Source organism: Quercus suber, unplaced genomic scaffold, assembly GCF_002906115.3.
Source record: "Quercus suber isolate HL8 unplaced genomic scaffold, Cork oak 2.0 scaffold_213, whole genome shotgun sequence".
NCBI classification, from domain to species: Eukaryota; Viridiplantae; Streptophyta; class Magnoliopsida; order Fagales; family Fagaceae; genus Quercus; species Quercus suber.
In genome coordinates this window covers 627,319-641,365 of record NW_027069671.1, presented here as the reverse complement: position 1 = coordinate 641,365, position 14,047 = coordinate 627,319, and the positions used below count along the sequence as shown (strand labels likewise).

At 36.5% G+C, this 14,047-nt stretch overlaps 2 protein-coding genes across 2 annotated transcripts; both read right to left on the bottom strand.

The window, feature by feature from the left end:
• Nucleotides 1-3,105, bottom strand: LOC112009883 (G-type lectin S-receptor-like serine/threonine-protein kinase LECRK2). The gene is made up of 2 exons (XM_065779569.1): nucleotides 1,708-3,105; nucleotides 1-1,184 (listed from the first exon to the last, which is right to left on the bottom strand). The coding sequence occupies exons 1-2, from the start codon at nucleotides 3,076-3,078 to the stop codon at nucleotides 108-110; spliced, it is 2,448 nt and encodes an 815-aa protein (XP_065635641.1). The 5' UTR covers nucleotides 3,079-3,105; the 3' UTR covers nucleotides 1-107.
• Nucleotides 3,106-12,481: 9,376 nt separating this feature from the next.
• On the bottom strand, nucleotides 12,482-13,558 carry LOC112009906 (uncharacterized). Its single transcript, XM_065779566.1, has 2 exons — nucleotides 13,244-13,558; nucleotides 12,482-12,626 (listed from the first exon to the last, which is right to left on the bottom strand). Exons 1-2 carry the CDS (start codon nucleotides 13,459-13,461, stop codon nucleotides 12,512-12,514), a joined length of 333 nt encoding a protein of 110 aa, XP_065635638.1. The 5' UTR covers nucleotides 13,462-13,558; the 3' UTR covers nucleotides 12,482-12,511.
• Between the last annotated feature and the right edge of the window lie 489 nt (nucleotides 13,559-14,047).

Here is a 14,047-nt window from a genome sequence, read left to right as displayed (position 1 = left end):
TTATTGAAAACAATTATTATTACTATAAAAACAAACATAACTACAAACAAGAAGTCAAGTTTACAAAGTGATTGAAAGTCTTCCTGTACGAAGTGATAAATAATTGATTAACTAGTCTTACTATAAGGATAAGGGCTTGGTGGAACCGGTACTTCAACAACACCCTCAAGCATATGTGTAGCCCTCCTCATGGTAGGTCTAAGAAATGGGTCTTCTTGAATACACCAAATGGCAACCATCACAAACCTCACAAGCTTCCTTCTGTCATCCAATGCTTCTACATCATATTCAACAAGAGAATCTAGTCTTCCTTCTTGATAGCAGTCATAAGCCCAATCAGTCAAAATTGCTTCTTGTTCCCCTATTGTCTCCAAATCCACGCTTCTTCGACTGCAAATTATCTCTAGCAGCATGACGCCATAACTATAAACATCCACTTTGGTTGTGATAGGCATGTTCCTAAACCATTCAGGTGCAACATATCCTTTTGTACCTCTAATGTTAGTATGAGTCTTGCTTTGGTTCATTATCAAACGTTTTGCCAATCCAAAGTCAGAAATTCGAGCATTGTAATAGTCATCAAGAAGTATATTTTGAGGCTTTATGTCACAATGGATAATCTGGGTGCTGCACTCTTCATGTAAGTATAAGAGTCCTCTTGCAATCCCAACTGCAATTTGTACTCTTAGATTCCAACCGAGTTTCGAGTCTCTATAAAGAAAACTTGCCAAAGAGCCATTGCTCAAGAACTCATATACCAATAATCGGTGTAACCCCTCATCACAAAACCCAAGCAGTCGAACTAGGTTCTTGTGATGTGTTTGACCAATCACGGTCACTTCAGTTTTGAACTCTTTATCACTATTTTCTTGAAACAAACTATCTAACTTTTTGACTGCCACAAGGACATTAGAACTCATTTGAATTGCTCCTTTGTAAACAATGCCGAAAGCTCCCCTTCCCAATTCTTCTTTGTACCCATCTGTAGCTTCTACAAGTTCTTTGTAAGTAAAACATCGCAAATTCATCTCCACAGCATCAACATTTAGTATAGGTCTTTTGAGCCTCTTATGATAAATGAAGAAAACACCCAGACAAATTGCAACAATTAAAATAATGTTAACAAACACAGAACCACCGAGAAGCATTGACCACATGAGGATCAAATTATTCTGATTCTTATTGTCTGGTTTTGGAATTGGCAATCGATCATCTGCAAGTGTGATGGAATTATTGTTTCTGATTTTGATAAAAGCCTTCCCACCATTAAGGCTGCTGTCGACTTTCCCATTTGAGAGAGGCAGCTTCTTCTTCCAACAGCTATCACCTAATCTGAAAATGGCAACAGCACACATACAATCTTCCATGCAGGACTTTAGTCACTTCAGTTTTGAACTCTTTATCACTATTTTCTTGAAACAAACTATCTAACTTTTTGACTGCCACAAGGACATTAGAACTCATTTGAATTGCTCCTTTGTAAACAATGCCGAAAGCTCCCCTTCCCAATTCTTCTTTGTACCCATCTGTAGCTTCTACAAGTTCTTTGTAAGTAAAACATCGCAAATTCATCTCCACAGCATCAACATTTAGTATAGGTCTTTTGAGCCTCTTATGATAAATGAAGAAAACACCCAGACAAATTGCAACAATTAAAATAATGTTAACAAACACAGAACCACCGAGAAGCATTGACCACATGAGGATCAAATTATTCTGATTCTTATTGTCTGGTTTTGGAATTGGCAATCGATCATCTGCAAGTGTGATGGAATTATTGTTTCTGATTTTGATAAAAGCCTTCCCACCATTAAGGCTGCTGTCGACTTTCCCATTTGAGAGAGGCAGCTTCTTCTTCCAACAGCTATCACCTAATCTGAAAATGGCAACAGCACACATACAATCTTCCATGCAGGACTTTCTGCATTGATCTTCAGTATAAGGCTTCATGTATGCATAGTCTGAGAATGGCCAATCTGTATTTGTTAGCACTTCAAAAGAATAAAGATCTTTTACAGGACTTAGCTCATCTTCTTCACAGCCTTGTATGAAGTCTGGTTTGCAGGTGCCATATGGGTCATTTGGATCGAGAAAAGAGTATCCCTTGGGGCATGTACACATCGGCCTTCGATCTGGCTTGAGGGTGCATATACTATTAAAACCACAAGTGCCACTACCTGTTTTTGCATTACTGGCAACACAAATATTATCCGGCACAGACCAGATCGGATTCCAACTTCCATTGGCATTGGAAGTCCTTGGGTGAGAATATTGGGTGAAAACTTCATCGAAGTTGAGAGTTGCTCTAAAATAGAAATCAGCAGTTGAGCCTACCCTTGCCTGTCTCAGAGCAACTCTTTGGTTGTTTTCTCTCCGAAGGTACATGTAGCCTGACTCATTGAAGACCAGTTGCTCACCAGGACTCGATGTACCAGAATCACCAGCAGTAGTGTGACTTTCATAATAAGCTTCATTAGGATTATCAGTGGGTAAGTTGATTGTATGGAGAACAAGATTCCCATCATCACCCAATTGTAGCTGGAACCTGCCTTTGGAAAAGTTGATCTCTGATCTTCGAGAAGAAAGCACCCCTCCCCTTTCCATAATTTGTGCAGGTAACATCGTGTCGCTGGGATTCTTGAAGCTCTCCCATAACTTATTGAAGTTGCTATCTTCAAGCACAAAGTTGCCTGTATTGTTCATGAAACCAAAGAGAGTGCCAGTGGAATTAGTTGTCCACAACTCATCGTTTTGAGGGCCAGTAAGAACTAGCCCACGATCAGTGATTAGCTCCACTTTTGATCCCCTGGGTACAGGGTTATCTAGTCTAGCATACCAAACTACGGTTTTGTCTGGTATTTTAGCAAACCAAATGGAAAGAAGGAAGAGATCCTTTTGGTTCAGTGGGCTAAATCCGAAGGCAAAATCACCAGAAGGCGATAGCCATGAAGTGCTGTTCTCATCAGTTGCAGTGAGAGAGCTTCCAACGTTAACATAACTAGCATCGTTTTGAGCAACAGCAGAGATTGGTAGCAGAATTAGTAAGAAAACAAAAGGGGGAGGATGAACAAAAGCCATGAATAATATGATATTAGATTCATGCAAATTGCAATGCAACCAATAAATGGACTAGACACGTTTAATAGCCTATAAGTATGACACGAGAAATAAACTACTTTTCAAAGTCTTTTTTTTTTTTACTGATACTTTTCAAAGTCTTAAGTACAAGTCTTCCTGATTCTCATTAAAAAATAAAAAATAAAAAATAAAAAGTCCAAAGTCTTCCTTTCATTTTTCAATCTAGAGTAGGTCAACAATATATGACATCGAGGTTTGCTTTATTTTGGTCGTGGAAAATGGTTACAGATCATCCAGGTCGGCCATGACTTAATTTGAAGTTATTGTCGTAGTGGGAAAGTATTTTCGATGTATAATGAGATTATGCTCTTTCATTTTCTTAAGAATTACTAGTCGGCAGCCGCAATGGCAACTTGTAAGAAAAATGTGTCAAGTCACGTTGTCCCTTCGTGAGTCCACTTCAAATTATATATAGAGCTAAACATAATTAGTAGGCCAACTCCGTTTATAGGCTTCGGTTTTTTCTTTTTTCTTTTTCTTTTTTTTTTTTTTTCTTTTTTGAGAAACAAACATACACGCAAGTGAAAAAGTAATGAGTTTTAACACCAAGACACACCACAAACTCATTTCAAAAGTTATAGTAACATTTAAAAGAGTGTGGAGCAAACATTTAAAAGAGTGTGGAGCAAATTATTCTACACACAACACACTATTTTAAGTAATGTAGAACAATTACTCAATCTTTTTAAAAAAAAAAAACACACACGCTAGGCTTTTATTTTTATTACTTGAAAATTTGACAAAATTTATAGCCTAGCAATGCTAAAGTAACAAAAAAATTGTAACTTGTTAAAGTGGTATAATGATGTAATGTTTTTTTTTTTTTAATGTGAATTAAAGTGTAAAGTCATGAGTAGAGCAATATTATATTAACCAATCATTTTGATACCATTTTTCTTATTTGTGAATCCCAATAAATCAAGTCATAAATTTTTTTATTTAAATTATGAAAAATTTTGTGTTACTAAATTTATTAGTCACCCGCAACCACTTAAATGGAAAGTATTTCAATTGGCATTTGCTTGTCTTTTGTAAAGATTAAGTACAACAATAATGCTTAGGGCTGTAAATAAACCAAAATACCAAATCATTCATAAAAAGCTCAGGCTTAACTTGATAAAAATAAAAAATAAAAAATAAAAAAACTCGTTCATATTTGTTTATTTATAAACAAGCCAAACTTAAGCTTAGGCTTGTTTAATAAACAAACCGAACCTAAGCAGAAAATATTGTTCAAGAACAAACTCATGAAACGATAAGGCTCAATAAAAGATAAACTAAACTTAAGTTGGTTTATCATTTATGTGCTTTGTAATATGTTTGACATGGGCTTGAACAATTAACTCATACCTTACTAAGCTTTTAATTAATTGAGTGTTGGGACTACTCTTCCAAACCAAATAGATTTGATAATATACTTAATTAGTATGAGATTAATAATGTACTTGTACTGGATCTCGATCTCAAGTGCTTGATATTGGTTTGAGTTTAAGCCTAATATTAAACTCAAACTTAGCTTGACTAATGAATCAAGCCAAGCTAAGCTGAGCTCGTGTGTTTGGACTTTCTAACAAGCTTAAATCAAGCCAAGTTGAGCTTGAACATTCAATACTCAGAAAAGTTTGGCTCATTTACGTAATGCTTAGAAACACAGATACTTCAACGAATAATCATCTCTATTCTTACGTATTCATGCAAATACCCTAAGATATGACAGGCTACTTATTATGTATTTTAAATTATTTATTTATATAATAATTAATTAAGTTAATCATATTTTATCATATCTTAAATTTTCAAGGGTTTTTTAATTTTTAACATCATTTTAAAATTTCAAGTCAAATTTTCAAGAGTTGACGTGTGAGTTTGGGAGCTAGTTTTTGCTTATTTTTGCTTATTTTATGTACGGCTTTGCGACGTTTGATTTTTTTGTATGATTGTAAATTAAACACATCCCATACCCATATTGAAGCTTCAGAGCAACAATGATATTATTGGCAATGACAACTGTGGGGCCCACGGGCCTGATAGCCTCGGCCCATCATGTAGCAGGCCCGAGGCCTAGACCGAGGAGCATAGGCTATTTGTGGCTAAGGTGGGGGAAAGCCTCTTTTCCCAATCCACGCCGAGGACCACCTTATTCTCGGCCTGACAAAAGTGATTTTGGGAAAGACTGACCCCAAAGTAAGCTGTCGCTCTCACATTTAATGCACTCAACTAACCCCCCCTGGCCGCATTAATGGGGAGGTAACCCCTTGGCAGGATAACGTTGATCAGAGTGAACCACTCGAGTACCGATAAGGCCTCTGATGGGACGGACGGCCAGAAAAAAGGCAAATAGGTAATCAACAGATGGAAGGAGGAGATAGGAAGATGAAAACTATAAAAGAAAAGCTAGTAAAGTAAGAAAAGGAGGGAGGGGGGGAAAAAAGAAAAAGAGAGAGAACAATCAGGCCTCCTCGGCCTGTGGCCGAGGAGCATTCCCCCATTTGTAAAGAAACTCTTAGCATTTTTTATAAGAAAAGTTCATGCATGGTGATCGACGGCCAGCACCTAAACCTCTCAACCCACTCTCTATAAATTTATTGTTTAGGCTTATTGGGCTGAAAACCCATCACTCAGGGTCAACCCAAATTGAGTCCCTACAACAACAAACCTAATTCATATTCATGATGTTCTGTGCAGACTACAGACTTTTACCATATTGAATGAAATATCAGCCATAACTTTTAGTCATGGCGTGAAACATGAACCAATGGAAGACCGATATAGAGATAGCAATAAATGAGTCATATTGGAGTGAAAAAACCTCCGGTGTCAAGTATGGAAACTTAGCCCACTCCTCTAATCTAGCTGGATTTGTCAAGCCTCACAACACACACTTAGACCTAAAAACAGATCGCGTCAATTGGGTTTGGATTCGGTCCGACTAGGTTCAGGTCAGAAACTAGTCATCTTAAACGAATTATCAAATCTATACTCTTGTTGAATATTAGCTCTGATACCATGTTAAATGGATAATATTATCAAACGCAATGTGTTATACTATGTGGTGTATGCTAGAGTGGATGCGGAAGAGGAGATGCATAGAATAGTAATATCATGAACACGAGGGTTATGTGGTTCAGCCTTGACGGCCTACATCCACGGAGAAATCCCTTAAGGGCTACATCTTTATTATATGAGAGTATAGTACAATAACCTGTGTTATAATGAACCCTAACATGAGTATATATAAGCGACTAAACCCTAGACTACTAGTACAAGCAGGAATGGGCTTTGGCCTATTACATTGGGCTAATATATGTTTAATATATATCTCTAACACCCTCTCTCAAACTCAAGGCGGAAGCTCGATGAAGGCTTGAGGTTGGATAAGCATGAGAAAATCACTTGGAGATGCCTTGAAGAATGCCTTTGAAGAAACCACAATGATGAATGTGCCAATTGACCAATTTCGGAGCTTCAAATGAAGAAACGGAGTCCAAAATTGGAATCTACGTGAAAAACTGAGCAAGATAGGCCCTTTTGAAAATTTTGATTTTTGGTAAAAGGTCAACACAAAAAGTCAAAGTCAACGGATTTGGTCAAAGTCAACGGTCAGTGCTCACGGGTCAGATCCGGGTAGTCTGGGTCAGGTCGGTCCGGGTCAACGGTCAACTAGGTGACGTGGTGCTGACGAGGCGACACTGTTGACGTGGCGAGCTGCGTGGCTGATGACGTGGTCATGACGAGGCCTTTTGCTGACGTCATCATATATTTCGGCGAGTGGCTGGCGCGTGGGAGGTCCACCGGCGCGTGGAGGAAAAGCCAGATACCAAATCTCGCGTGGAGGCACGTGCTTAATCATTTGAAAGCCAGATTTCTTCTGTAGGCAGATCGGTGGTCGACATGGCCAATAGGGCGGCGCGTGTGACGAATTAATGAGCTACAAAAGAGGAAATCGAGGCGGCGCGTGGGGAGGTTCCGGAGCTGTTGGAGGCGCGTGGCGGCGCGTGAGGCCGCCGTTAGAGGCCGTGTTCCTGGGTTTTGGTCGCGGGAGGTCGTGGATCACGTCTGTGGTGTTGGTTTCATCAGGCGAGGCTTGGATTTGCACAGATTTGAGAAGTTGAGTCACGGCTTTGCTTGAGTTTGTGGATCTTGGACACAGCACTAAGCCATGGTGGCTACAAGATGCCATGGAGTCTAGATTCAGCAGAGAAGCATGTGTGACTTCTAATGGTGATGTGCACGTGAGAATCTTTTTTGCTTGCTAGAGATGTTTGTTTGATGCCAAGAACGAAGTTTGACTCTGATACCATGTTGAATATTAGCTCTGATACCATGTTAAATGGATAATATTATCAAACGCAATGTGTTATACTATGTTGTGTATGCTAGAGTAGATACGGAAGAGGAGATGCATAGAATAGTAATATCATGAACACGAGGGTTACGTGGTTCAGCCTTGACGGCCTACATCCACGGAAGAATCCCTTAAGAGTTACATCTTTATTATATGAGAGTGTAGTATAATAACCTGTGTTACAATGAACCCTAACATGAGTATATATAGGCGACTAAACCCTAGACTACTAGTACAAGCAGGAATGGGCTTGGGCCTATTACATTGGGCTAATATATGTTTAATATATATCTCTAACAACTCTAATCCAATCTTTTATGGTTTGGATTTGAACCATATTTTTTTCACTTGAATATATATAAATAAATTTAGTCATAATATCTTTTTCTTCCTTTCAATACATGTGATATTCCAAATCATGTAAAATTGATTGGATTGGAAAATTTGAGTGTAGTTATGCAGCCATGTGCTGAGTCTAACATCGAGTGTTTATTAGTTTTTAGGTGGATCTTTAGATTGCTTCAGCATTTTTTTTTTCAGTTATTAATAAGAGCACTTTAAAATTTAGATTAAACAATTAAATATTTTTTATGCTACAATTAATTCTCAATTACAAGAATTAAATAATTGGTTTAGTGATTCACAACCTACAAAATCGGCAATGCTCTCAATAAAAATCTTATAACTTCCAGCTCCTGAAATTCAGAAGATGAAACTTACAGATTAGAAACTCAAAATTCACTTGATTCCAGGCTAAGCACAAAAAAAGCAACAGCAACCCCTATTCCTTTACCTGCAGTAGTAGCCAGTGAAGCTGAAAAAGAACTTGAACTATAATTTGACCTAAATTTCTGCACTCTCATACATATATTCCCAATCCAAGCTCTTTAGGGTCTGTCTCAACCATCCATGATGGCCTTTTGAGAGAGAAGATAAAAATATAAAGACAAATTAGTCAAAACTATCAGGAATTGTAGAAAAAAGATAAATAAATGGAAAAGTTAAATTTCTGGATCAGAATTTCTTTTACTTGTTCATTACAAAATTGATTGTTCCTTGTGCAGCACGTTTGAGAAGAACTTCCCTTGCCTCTATTGCGATTCCCTCTGGCTGTAAGAGAATTGCATACAAGGTTTAAAAAATATAAATGTAACCCTTTGATATCTAAATGATTTATTGTACAAACCTCTTCAGGAAACCAAACTCCAGGCTGTGTACTTCCCTCAAGAACAGCTATAGCAAATGCAGCTGTAGCAGCTCCCACAGATCTGAACAACATGAACTCTAGAGCTATGATATCTAACTTACAGAGACTCCAGTATACATTACTTCAAATTTGTTTACAAAACTAACAGCTTCTATAAAGCAATGGAAATCTAGAGTTTGAAAGTTAATCTAAATAGCAAAATTAGGCAGGGTTTCCATTGAGCAAAATAAAATCCCTGGAAAGCTAAATCTTACACAGAGAGTCTCCTGTGACTGAATATACCAACTGTATTGCGCCCATCAGAACATTCCAAATCAACCTGTTTTCAGACCCCAGCAAAATGAAACAAGCAAAAAATGTGGAAAATTATAAGTAATGATGAACAGGTTTACTGGCTAAATAAACTATAATGAATTGAAGAGATTTCCACCACCTTCTTTTGAATTATAAAAGAATTTTAAAGTTTAAAGTAATTTTAAAGTATCAGCCAGTATGACTTTTGTCATTCATTTTTGGATCTCACCCTCATTGAAACACGCTCTCCAGCAACCTTATCAACCGATCGGACTACAGGATCAAATAGTTGAACTAATTCTTGGACTTTACTTCTGTCTCTCAAAAACTCCTGCAACACTCAAATTACATGGGCTTATTGAACGGAGCCAAAAGCAAGGTAGTCACCATAATTGGTGGTTAATCAAATGAGTATGACATATGCCTCTTAATGCTTAGAACCTTGTTCAGGTCCTTTGTGTGATTCATTTGAAACAAATTTTATAGCACAGTACAAATTATGATACAAAAAATATTTTTATCATTTACTGCATATAAACTTCCCATAGAACTTCATAGTCAATTATTAGAAACTAAATTATCTTTTTATATAATTATTATAAACTCTGAGGGCCAAGTTATTGACAGTGATGGCTCAAAGAGGTTGATGTTATGATGATTTTACAACCATGATATAAATAATAAATGAAGAATCCTGGACTAGTATCACCAATTTAACTTGTGTCCGTGCATCTTGTCTTCAACTCTTCATACTGCGAGTCTACGAGCAGTGAGAACATTCATATTATCCAAAGCTAAAAGAAAACTGGTCTCAGGATTAGGAGGGGCATAATGATAATGAATAAAAAATTTATCAACCTGATAGCTCCCCATTTTGGCATGTACATCAGCGACTCTATTGCCCTCCCTGTAAGTATGTTGTACTATACACTCTTCGAAGCCTTGAAGAAGATTCTGGCAATCCATCACACTGCTATTTATTGATTTCTTTGTCTTGGAACTGTCGGTGATGAGGCTGACTACCACTTTTGCATCTAGTTCAACAACGATCTTCTTGATCCCAACACTCTTTGCTTTAATCAATCCACACGTAACGCTGACAACTCGACCATGACGCTGCTGGTAAAATTCAACCCAATAGAGAACCCTACAACCCAGTTCCCAAAACCATCTCGAATAACTCCTCCTCCTCCTGCAACTTTTCTCTGTTGAACCGATGATCCATCCGTATTAAGCTTAAACCACCCCAACGATGGCTTCATCCACTTCACAAAAACCATCCTTGTTATCTTCAGGTCATGTTACTCTTCTGACGATGGCGCAGACATACTTTGAGAGTTACGACCGACCTAAAAGAATTTTGGAAAGAAAAGGTAGGAGAACTGAAAAAGAAGTGTGTAAAAACAACTCTGATGATGTGAGTTACCAATTTACGAATGTAGTATTTATAATAATTTAGTTTCCTAAACCGACTAGGAATGTGAAAATAGATATATAAATAAATAAGTAAATAAAACAGCAACAACAACGTTAAAGACAACTTTTCTAAATTTCCTTGTCCATCTAGGACTAGTACATTCTATCTTTCAAATCTTAACCATTAATATATTATTGTTTAGATCTGGCCGTTCATTTAATTTTAGTGGATACCAGTGAAGTAAGTCAGTGCGGTTCTCCGCTTCTTCTTCTTTCTTGCGTTCTACGCTTCTTTCTTCTTCCTTTCTCAGGTTTTTCTCTTCCGTTCTTTCTCTACCCTTATATTAATCATTCATGGTCACATTATATTCCTTTTTCCTATGATTCTATGTATGAAAGAAAAAGCTACAGAAGCAGCTTGAAAAGAGATTTTTGCAAGTATCTCTACATATGATTTTTTCCTATGATTCGAGGAGTTGTGGTTGCAAAGATTTTAAAAGTACTATTTTAATCTTTCAAAACGTCTAACTAAATAGACTCATATTATTGATGCATATCTTGAAAGACAATCGATATACAACTACATCTTGCAGCATAATGTTGTTTTTAACTGAATTTTGATGATATTTTTGAGATATGGCTATGACTTTTTAGATAATTTTATTAGCAAATTATATGATCATTAAATCTTCCTTTCGTACAATTTTCATTTTTTTCATTGCATAAGGGTTTGTACAATTTTCCTTTTTTTCATTGCATGAAAGCTTAAGGGGTGCGGAACATATTTTTATTTTAAGCTTTGAAATAGCATTCTCTAAACTTTTGACTTCCTCTTGAGTTGTAAGAGTATAAATTTGTATAAAAGTCTAGATATCTTTCAGTGCTGTAAACGTGGCTGGATTTTAAATGTCCTATATGAATTATGGCTTATGTTTTTTATCATAATAACTTTGCCATTAGGGTGCATGCATGTTAATTAAAATTTCTTCCAAGTCTTGGTCATATATTGTTTTTAGAAAATTCTAATGAGCTTTTTAGGCCATATGAGTGCTTTCGCAATTGATTTTAAATATGACACTCCTGTCATGTTATTTTTGATTTCCTTTTCCTTTCTAATGCATTAAGTTTACTCCGCTCCTCGGTACAATTGGTTGTACAAAAAAGACACCAAAAGTTAACAGAATTGAGACTCCATGGCTTTTTTTTTTTTTTTGGTTATAATGCATCCCCCATGGTGCATTAGCAACTATGTTCATTATATGGAAGGAGAAGCCATGAGAGTAGTACATGAGAAAACGTTTGTGCATAACAAAGTTGATATTGTATTTGCAGGTCATATCCATGCCTATGAAATTATAGGTTTTCTTGTCATTTTAACTTAATTTGAGTGATTGGTTAGAGGTACTAGTAAAATATGTACTTGACGAATCATGTCTAATATAGTCTTACTGATCCATTGGTTAATATATAAACACATGAGTAAACCATTGTTGCTAGTATTGTACTGTATTGGTACTATCATTAAGTCTCAACCGCTTTCATCGCTAATTACCCTAGTTTTCCTAATCAAGGGGGGGGGTTGGGTTTGGTGTGGGGTGTGAACAAAACCTCAAAACCAGGTACCCAGCAGATAATATTATTGCATTTACTCTTTCTAGATCTGTACGGTTAATGGAAAAATCTCTATAGAGGCTATATAAAAGGACCGAGGAACTAATCTTAGTATAACTTCTGACAGATTAGTTACTGTAATCTTAATTAGATAAAGTGCAGGATGTAAAATATAAAGCCATGTAAATTGTAGGTGTAAGAAACCACATGACAGTAATTGATTTGGTGTATAGTATAAGGGCAATTTGCTTACCTCAGGTAAAAGATATCAAAATATGAACAAAATAGGTTACATGTGAACTACAAAATAGCATATGGAAAATACTTTTCAAATAAGAAAGCAATTCAAAAACTTCATGAACAATCCCTGCTATGTCAAACTTAAAATCACTGAAGATCTGCATGCAGTATGCATGTGATTGTACAACATTCAAAATACCGGGAAATTTAATGGAATTGGATATCTAAATACATTAAAGTGTTTTTACGTTTGGTATAGTTTACCACTGTAACATACCCCTTAAAGCTGCTTCCAGGCTTTTCACACTGTCAATGTTGACTTCAGCAAACTCAGACCTCCCCCCAAGTGTAGCCACCATAGAAGCACCCTTCTCCCTATCACAGGACCCAATTTACACAATTTTACAACTCAATCATGCAAATGAAAGTACGGCAAGAATATTGTGACTCAATATGCATAACAGAAAAAGGGATAGCCATTAAATCCTTAAATTACCCATAAGATGCTACCGACTGACAATGAAATTTTTAACCCCAAATCTAATCCAATCAGGTGAAATTAGCCATTCCAACTTCAAGGAAAATGATTTACATTTAGTACTCTTAAACATTTATGTAAAGATTAGTGTCAAGTTACATAAACATTTAGAGTTGTGGGATTTCTTTTGGTAATAGACTAACTCTAATAGTAGCAGTAGCTCTTTTCTTAAGCAACAAATTTAGGACTTAGATTCTTAAGGACATAAAAAGTGCACGGTTCCTGGACAGTCACAGACTCACAAATCATTTATAGAAACAATTACTTGAGTATTTGTCACTGACTCCTATTGGGACTATTTTTGTGGTGAATATGAAGAAAACCCATGTTCTTGTGATCTCCAATAACAGTTATTCTCAACTGGGCCAACATTATCCAATTGAAAAAAACCAAAACAACATTTTAAAAAAAAAAATAACAATAATAACAACAACAAAAGATGTTATCTATTTACCTGTTACGACCAGCAATGATGATTTGGAGGTCAGGGCAGAGCTTGGAAAGAGCAGTGGCAGTGGATCCTCCGACCCGACCCGTTCCTCCCAGCACCAAAACACGTGCATTCCTAGACTTGTCTGGGAGTTGAACCCTGTATTGGCTTTCTTGACTAGCACAGGCCAATGCAAACCCACTTGTGCTCTTCAAATGCAACAAAGCCCGAGCCATAACCATTAACGGATTAACTAACTTACTTCTCTCTCCCTGTCCCTGAGACTCTTGTAATACTAACACTCTTATCTTGTTATCAGTTTATCGTTCGTTGGTGATAACAGAGCACTGTCCCATGTTAGGGACGTGGCCTCATATGGGCCTAATACTTCTGAACGTAGAATTTGCCAAAAAGATTGGAACTTGAATAATTTTCGGACTAGGCCAAGCCCAATATGAGGAAGGTGCTTTGTGGGTCTAGAAAAAGTCTCCAGAAAAAACTTGAAAATTTTCGGACTAGACCCAAGCCCAAATGTTCAACTTCAATGGTCATTGTCCAAATTTAAAATGTTTGCAATTCCATCCAAACAAATTTAATTAATAATTTTTTTACCATGAAAAGTATATTGTTTATCATGAAACTGAATTTCTCTTTCAATATATATATATATAAAAGAAAGTGGTATTCGAGTATTTAGTTAGACTATTCTACTCTATGTAAATTAATCAACCTGAAATTTTATGGATTGATATAATATTGAGGATGAAACTTATAACCTTCTTATTTATGATATGCAATTCAAGCACATCAAATTTTTTGTAATATTGT

Coding starts and splice junctions, on each gene's coding strand:
- LOC112009906 (XM_065779566.1), bottom strand. CDS start 13,461: ATGGTTATGGCTCGGGCTTTGTTGCATTTGAAGAGCACAAGTGGGTTT. Junction 12,627..13,243: donor ATCATTGCTGGTCGTAACAG/GTAAATAGATAA, acceptor GTCCTGTGATAG/GGAGAAGGGTGCTTCTATGG.
- LOC112009883 (XM_065779569.1), bottom strand. CDS start 3,078: ATGGCTTTTGTTCATCCTCCCCCTTTTGTTTTCTTACTAATTCTGCTA. Junction 1,185..1,707: donor ATAAGAATCAGAATAATTTG/ATCCTCATGTGG, acceptor CCAAAACCAGAC/AATAAGAATCAGAATAATTT.